Genomic DNA, 7,619 nt, shown 5'->3' with positions numbered 1-7,619 from the left:
GAAAGAGGATTAAACAAGACGAGCAGGGAGCACGTTCCTCCCCAGGACAGGGCTCAGCAGGACTGGGATAATCAGCACGGGGCACACAGACGTATTTGTGAGCAGTGGAAAGGCTGGGAGGTGCTTGCACAGTTGTACAGGACAGCAAAGGTCTTCCCAGGGCACACAACTAGGTGGAAACCACAGGGCTTGCTCAACCTTGTGGTTTCCGCCTGTTCAGGCAGTCCCTGAAGTGACAAAATCATCTCGGAAACACTCAAACCGAACTGCTTTTCCAAAACCTTTGTATTTAGACCTGCAGAATTAACATGTGAGTCCAGAAGAGCCTGGGAAGGTCTCAGTGCCCAGCTCCCTGTCACAGGCCTGGGGAAAACCAGCATTTTCAAGGAAGACGCTGAGTTCACACTGAGGCTTGGCCATACATTATTCCAGCACGGTCAGGTATTTGAAGACAAGGTGAAATACAGCTCCATCACTCCTCTCCTGGGAGAAGAAAGGCATTCAAGCCAGTTCAGAAGTCAGCGACGTCTCTTACCGGTCATAGTCATCAGGGTCAAGCGGCTGGTAGCTGGCCTGGTAACAATTGATCCTCTTCATGAAGTCCTCCATGGCATCGGTCGAATTACAGTCCCGGTAATCAGGGCTGGACAATTTTACTTCCTGTGACAGGAGAAAAAACACACCGCAAGGAGAGAGGAGAGGTTAGGAAGCTTTCCAGGCCAGACCACCCTCATCTCAAACTTCAGAGTCCCACTAAGAACCTACTATTGGCTGAGCCACTTCACAGCCATCACTCATGAGAAAATAGAAAAGAAGCAAACTAGAGTCAAAACTAAGCACAAGGCAAGAAAATCTGGTATAAACCATTGCATGACCAGTGCAGATGCATCAGTTCGCTCGTGTTCTCCCAAGAGCTGGGGCTGCACCTCACTACCCAACACGGGGAAAACTGAGCTTTTTTTATGGCTAAAGAAAAGCATCAGGTTTAAACAATTCAAGGTGAGGATGGAAAGCTCAAAAGCTTAGGCAAGATGCTTGTCCTGGCCTTCTGAGTGAATAAAGCTCTCAAGAGGCAGAGGTCAACCTTGCTGTCCACCACCTGAAGGAGCAGAGTAACAACATTCAACCCCTTTCTGTGCATTATTTGCTACAAGCTACTGGGCTGAAAGATGCTAGAAATGGGCAAAGTGAATATCCAGAGCCCTCCTGGACTAAGTTCTGCCTGAACTACTCTAACAAGCTATTTTTGCGGAAGATTTGGGTTTGAGCAGCAGCATTGCGCATTAGTAACTTCACCAGCAATCCTGAAACCAACAGGATAACACAACCAAGTGACACGTGTGGCAGCACCCCAGGCCCGCAGCAGATTTTCCACGCTCATGCCAGCTCTAAGGGCACCATTAATCTGCAGCGTCCTGTGGAGCAAAAACCTTTGCTCAGCTAGTAGTTAATTTTGTCCCTCTTCAAGCATTCCTTTCCAAAGAAAGGGATTAAATCCTCCAAAAAAATCCAGCTTCAGGGTGTTGGAGGAAAAAAAAAAAAATGGAGCAACTGAGTGTTTTATTAGCATCATGGAAAGGGCTGTGTGCAACCTCCCACAGAGCTGGTCACTGGCCATGGGACATCAGCTTCCTGCAGGAGTAAAAGCCACCGACTCCAGTCCACTTTGTGGAGCCCAACCCAGGGACAGAACAAAACCCTTCTCACAGGCTTTGAGTATCCTGGGATGCGTTCCCAGACACCATAAAAACGGCTCGCAAAGTTCGGATGTACAACTGGGGGTAAGGCTGGAGCAGAGCCCAGTGAAGGAAAGGACACTTCCATCCAAGTTAATCATACCTAGGTAGACCAATTAATATCTACCTGCCTAAGGGGCAAAGGAGTTCTTCTGCTGGTGGGAATTCAAAGATCCAGCAGCTTCCAAAGGAGCCAGGAACAATATTTTATGCTGCTCTCCCAGCCAAGACTTCAACCAGTGGCAAGAAACCTCTAAGCTCAGCTGCTCTTCTACTAAAAACAGACCCCAATAGAGAGGCTGCATGTGGCTGAAGACACCAAGTCTGAGTGTTCTCTGATGGGATTTAAAGCCCTAACCACATCCATCACTTCCAAAAAGTGAGACTCTGCTTGGGGAGTGAGGGGGAGGTTCACCAAAGCATCCTGAATACATCTCTCTTCTTGTTATCAAGTTAGATGTCAACAGAAAGGCAGAGACCATGGAAGGGAACTGAGGAAAGGCTACAACGACTTTTATTTTCATTACTTCCAGCTGGCCCTGGGTCCTGAAAGACAAAAGCTCCTTCTCATCCCAGGACAAACAGATCATAAAAAGCTAAAAACCTCCTAATCCTCAACCAACGCTGGCAAGGTGTTCAGATAAGAAACCAGCTGGGCGTGGGTGGGAAATCCTTGACAAGGGAAAACAAAAGCAAGACACTTCCACGCTTACCATAATATTGGTGGCAACTACTGTGGGATCGTTGCAGACAGATTCAATGAAGAACACCTGCGAAGCGAAGCAAAGCTCAGCTGAAGGCCAGCAATAAGGTTTGTAACATTCAACCAGCTCCTTGCTCAAAGCCAACCGCCCCCCTGCCTGACCAGAGAGCTCTCCTTCTGCCCACTCCCATCCTTCCCTTCTGCAGGGCTTGGTACTGACTATGAGGGAAGAGTTTCACGTTCTTAATCACACCCAGCAGTGAGCTCTCCCCTACGCAGCAGCATTGTGAGGACAACACGTTAGTGAAGATATGCCAACCAACAGTGCAACACAGGCAGCAGCCCGACGGTACCGACCTTGAACCCGTTTTCTTTGGCAAAGTTGAGGATCATCCCTCTCCTCTCCCGTGTGGTATTGGTGGCATCAAAAACCTTTAAAAGCAAAGATTTTGATTAGCACCAGGAGTGCAGGTGTCCCCACTGAGCTCCTCCTCAGAGAAGGGACTGCAGAGTGAACTACACCGCGCACAACACTTTGGGACCAGGACTGCTGCCAAACTCTGTGAGAACGTCTCCGAGCTTACCGCAATCTGGCCAGCCTCCTCTGTCAGGTACAGCTTGACATCCCTCAAGGCAGCCAGGGCACATTGCCTGCAAAAAGACAAGAGACACGTGGTCCAGATGTCCTCAGAGGTGCTTGCAGCAGCCAGTGCAGACCTCCACAAAAGTCAGCAGGCTTTGAGGCTTCTCCTCACCACCACTTCCCCCCTCTCCCAGGGGCATTTAGGGAAGACACTCTCAGTCTGCTAAAAATATAAGAGCCAAGCATGCCAAGCCATGGGCTGGTCTTCACAGCAGAGGCAATGATGGATGAAGAAGCAAGGGCCAAACCTCCTGGCAGACCTCATACTCTATATCGCTGAGCCTGAAGAGGAGCGGCTGAGGGAACTGGCAATGTTTAGTCTGGAGAAGGGGAGGCTCAGGAGGGACTTTATCACTCTCTACAGCTACCTGAAAGGAAGTTGTGGGGAGGTGGCGGTCGGTCTCTTCTCCCATGTTAAGAACAACAGGACGAGAGGGAATGGCCTCAAGTTTCGTCCAGGGAAATTTAGGCTATTTTTAGGAAAGTTTAGGAAATTTTTTTAGGAAATTTTATGAATTTTTTTTTTTTTTTTAATAGAGAGGGTTGTGAAGCCTTGGAACAAGCTGCCCAGGGAGGTGGTGGAGTCCCCATCCAAAAGCCGTGTGGATTTGGTGCTGAGAGACATGGTTCAGGGACCCTGGCAGTGCAGGGTGAATGGTTGGACTCGATGATCTTAAAGGTCTCTTCCAACCAGATGATTTTATGATTCTATAATTCTGTGAATTTAGGGTACCACTGATGGAGGATGCCTCGGTGACCCTGAAGCTACCAAGCCCTTACAGCTTCAATTACCAGCTCTTGATACCCAAGTCAGACCCTCCTTGGACAGGCGGGGAAGATTCAAGCTAGAGCCCCCCCGAACAAGCTGGGTAGCCATGCTGCCAAGCCATGGGCTTCACCACCCATTTAGGACCCGAGTGCAAGCATGAATGCAGTGCCCACACTTACCTCCTGACTTTCATGGCCTCCTCGTTGTCGGGGCGGAAGAAGTCATAGGAGCTGTAATGCTTCACCGCCTCACGGCGATACTCTCCCACATTGAAAACTGTGTGAGAAAGGCAAAGACCATCAAAACCAGGCGCAGACATCAGAGCTCAACTCAGCTGTGTGGCTTCTGCAGATAAAGCCTTCTGGCAATGGGCCAAGAAGTGAAACCCTCAGAGCAAAAGGCTCAAGGACATCCCTTTGTCCTTAAAGAAGAACAACCTGGGCTGCAGCGAAAGCGAGGAGAGGACGTGGATATTTGGCCCATGAGATCTTGGAAATATCCCCCCACTACCTCACTCCACAAGGCACTGAGCTGCTAGAGCAGCTCCCAAGGACCAGACTCCTGCTTCCCCCAGGCAGTCAGTGGAAGCCTCACCTTTTGTTGGGACACCGATCCAGTTGAGGTAGCGAGTCAGCTTCTTGGAGATGTAGGTCTTCCCGCGGGCTGGGAGGCCAACCATCACTATCACAGTGGGGGAGTTGGCAAGCTGTGGCCCACAAGCTACGAGAATGAGGAGAAAGAACAACATGAACAACCGTTAATCCTCCAGATCACCTTGTATCAAGCCCGCAAGGTTGCTCTTGACCCAGCCTGCCCACAAGTCCTTCAGCTGCTAGAAGAAACCCAAAGCCTCTGCTCCTCATGCACCATCATCTCTGTAATATCTCCTGTGCACCCCTCTCATGAGCCTGGACAACCAGACCCTCGAGCAGGAGAATCCACTGACTCGGTTTTGCCATGGGATCTGCTGAATGAGCACGTCAGTGCAGGGGGCATGGTGGACAGATCCATGGCTGCCCACCAGTGAGACACAACTGCTCCAGCTAAGCCATGCTGACCCAAATCGACCTTAGTGCCAGCCAAGCTGGGGCTACAGGAGTCACAGCCTGACAGCCACGGCAAGGAGAACACCCCGATGACTGCAAAGTGGGCAAGGAACCAGCAGCTGCCCCAGGCTCTCTGCAGCACCTCTGTGCCTCAGTTTCCCCATTAGCAAAAGTTAAAAACAAGGCAAACACAACCTCCTATTCCCAAAGTTTGGCCAGTTCTGTGAAGAGCTGGAGAACAGCGAGAGGCTTTGGCCCTGTCCGCGCAGCAGCACCCTTCAGACATGGCTGCTGTGCTGCAATACCAGGTCTGCAGCGACATCTTCACCCACAAAAACTTCCAAAAACCTTCAAAAAACTTCTGCTGGCTCTTCAGCTGATACAAGTGCAAATGCAACCATCTAACTGTCTTTTTTCTGAAGACAAGCAGGACACCAGGACTGCAGAAGCACGAGCATTTAAAAGCACGTATAAGAATGACTTACTCCTCATAAACCCGTTTTAACCTGGTTTTGTTATAAACAGAGTCGATGTCAAAACAGCTGGAAATAAATCCAGAGGCCTCACTTAGTGATGACCCAACAAGTGAAGAGAAACTCTTCTCCAAAGTGCAGACAAATCACCTGCCAGGCTGCCCAGGTGAATCGCTTCTCCCCCCGTAAATCCTTCGGAAAGTAAATTTCTGGTTCAGTTTGAAGGAAATTGCCAAGGCTGCAGGACTGGGAATGTAGCTTGGGAATTTTTTTTTGTTTTTCACAGCCCAGACGCAGCACCACAGGATGCGTCTGGACTATCTGGACCACAAGCCCCAGCGATCACGTAACATGGCAGCATCCCTCCCCCGCGGCATCATCCCTCTCCCGTGTCTCAGCCCTGCTCCTCTCCGGGGTTTGCCCTGCAGAATTGCTTCTCACATGGTGCTGCACACATGAAAGGCCAAGGCACAAAGCCAAGCGGTTTTAATACGGGAAAGGAAGATCTTCACGATGCCTAATGGAATTTGGATTAGCCAGCCCGCCTTTCATGCCCGACACACCAAGAGCCCCAAGAAGCGAGACCCTCCGGGGGATTTCTCACCCACCCTTCAATCCACCCAAGGAGGCCAGAGACCTCACGGGAAAGGAATGCAGGGAGTGAGTGGCTGGTGGCAGAGCTGTAAAAATGCAGCAGCTTAATGACTGGTCTGGGCGGAGAGCTCCGCCTGCCCGACCAGCTGCCTGCAGGTGGGATCAGACAAGGGATGCAAGGGGCTCCACAGAGATGAAGACGGGATGGATTCTTCTCAGCGAAAAGCAAACAAACTGAGAGGTAGCCAGAGAGCAGCCAAAGCACACGAGATTTCCTTCCCCTACTAGTAAAAAAAAAAAATCCAACAACTACAGAAGCCAAATTTAGGCCACCAGGAAGAGTTGTGGTGCTGGTACCCAGAAGGACAGAGAGCAGCCATCCACCACCTGCTGCAAGAGAGGAGAAAACTATCCAGAAGAGGTTGGTATTTTTTTTTCTCCTAAATATTCCACATTCCTAAGACTGGGGCTGCCCTCACTCCCTCCCTTTGTGTGACCTTCATTCCCAGTGCTGCATTTCAAAAGCCCGGGCCAGCTCCCACTGATTTCAGCAGCAAGCGCCGCTTTCTTCTGCCAGGGTACCACAAAAAAATAGGGGTTTTTTCCTTTCTAGCAGTCTCACATACTCAACTAACCTATGGGTGCAAGTCTTCTTGTTGCACAAAACCCAACCACGTATTAAATCAAGGGAGAGGAGAAGGAGTAAATCCTGAATGAAGAAGTTCCCGCTCTCCTACCTGCCAGCAGACAAAGGATCTCAGGGAGCAGAGCCAGGATTTGGGGCCATTAAAGTAACAGCACTCTGAGGGGACAGGGGACAACGCCAGGTACAGTTTGTGTCCCCCTGGCTGCAGACAGCTGACACCATTTCTGAGCTGGTGCTGCGTGGGCGCACATACTGCCGGAGTTAAACACCTGTAGCTGAGCAATCCCCCCAAATTCCATTTGCTGCCAAAGGGAAAATCCAAGTTGTCCCCAAACCATGAAAAAGCGTCTTTTTACAGACCTGGGAAGCACTTCCCAAACCCCACATGCACCTTTTTATCAGGAACCTGAGCCAAGTCCAGCTAAATCACAAAAGCCTCTGGGAAACTTTATATCGGGGATGTAACAGACACCAGCGTCTGTCTCCCGGTGCTTCACAAAGCCCCAATTCATGGGTTTTCAGCAGGCTAGGAAACTATCGGGGATTTCGGTGCATATTCATCACTCCGTATCTTTCCAGGTAAGTCAAGGTCAGGGGTGACTTTTGAAAGGCTCAATGGGATATTGAGAAGGAGCTTGTCACTTCCATCTGCTAGAAAAGCTGGTGTTGGTGCACTCTGTGCTTCACTGGAGCGGGTGGAAGGAGTGAAAAAATAAAAGGGGAAGGAAATCTGCTTCTATAAAAGGTGAGATAAAACAGCCAGCTCCCCATTTCAGCCCTTTTTACTGCCTCCTCGGAAGGAGCGCTCCCCTGTGCCTCCTGCAAGCCCACGCCACGAATAACTCTTACATCCCCCTCCAGCTTCTTCCCGCTGCGATTCCCCAACACCTTCGCGGAGGCAGCGAGCAGGCGGTTCTGCGCCGCGCATCGCACCGGGCTGCGGCTTTTCACGCACAGCGCCGGCGGATTTCCACACGCCGAGCCGGAGCGGTGGGAGAAAGGCAGCGGC

The 7,619-nt window shown here is 50.6% G+C and overlaps 1 protein-coding gene across 1 annotated transcript in view; it reads right to left on the bottom strand.

The window, feature by feature from the left end:
• The window catches only part of PFKFB3 (6-phosphofructo-2-kinase/fructose-2,6-biphosphatase 3), an 11,280-nt gene extending 6,715 nt beyond the window's left edge, over window positions 1-4,565 (bottom strand). The window contains exons 1-6 of the mRNA XM_010134689.1: window positions 4,446-4,565; window positions 4,031-4,127; window positions 3,024-3,090; window positions 2,797-2,871; window positions 2,450-2,506; window positions 536-660 (exon numbers count right to left, since the gene is read on the bottom strand). Coding sequence (XP_010132991.1) covers window positions 536-660; window positions 2,450-2,506; window positions 2,797-2,871; window positions 3,024-3,090; window positions 4,031-4,127; window positions 4,446-4,530 — 506 coding nt within the window. The 5' untranslated portion in view covers window positions 4,531-4,565. The remainder of the gene's footprint in view (window positions 1-535; window positions 661-2,449; window positions 2,507-2,796; window positions 2,872-3,023; window positions 3,091-4,030; window positions 4,128-4,445) is intronic.
• Between the last annotated feature and the right edge of the window lie 3,054 nt (window positions 4,566-7,619).

The sequence above is a fragment of the Buceros rhinoceros genome, unplaced genomic scaffold, assembly GCF_000710305.1.
Source record: "Buceros rhinoceros silvestris isolate BGI_N320 unplaced genomic scaffold, ASM71030v1 scaffold32380, whole genome shotgun sequence".
Lineage (NCBI taxonomy): Eukaryota > Metazoa > Chordata > Aves > Bucerotiformes > Bucerotidae > Buceros > Buceros rhinoceros.
The sequence above is the reverse complement of the archived record's forward strand: the minus strand, read 5'-3'. Positions and strand labels throughout refer to the sequence as shown.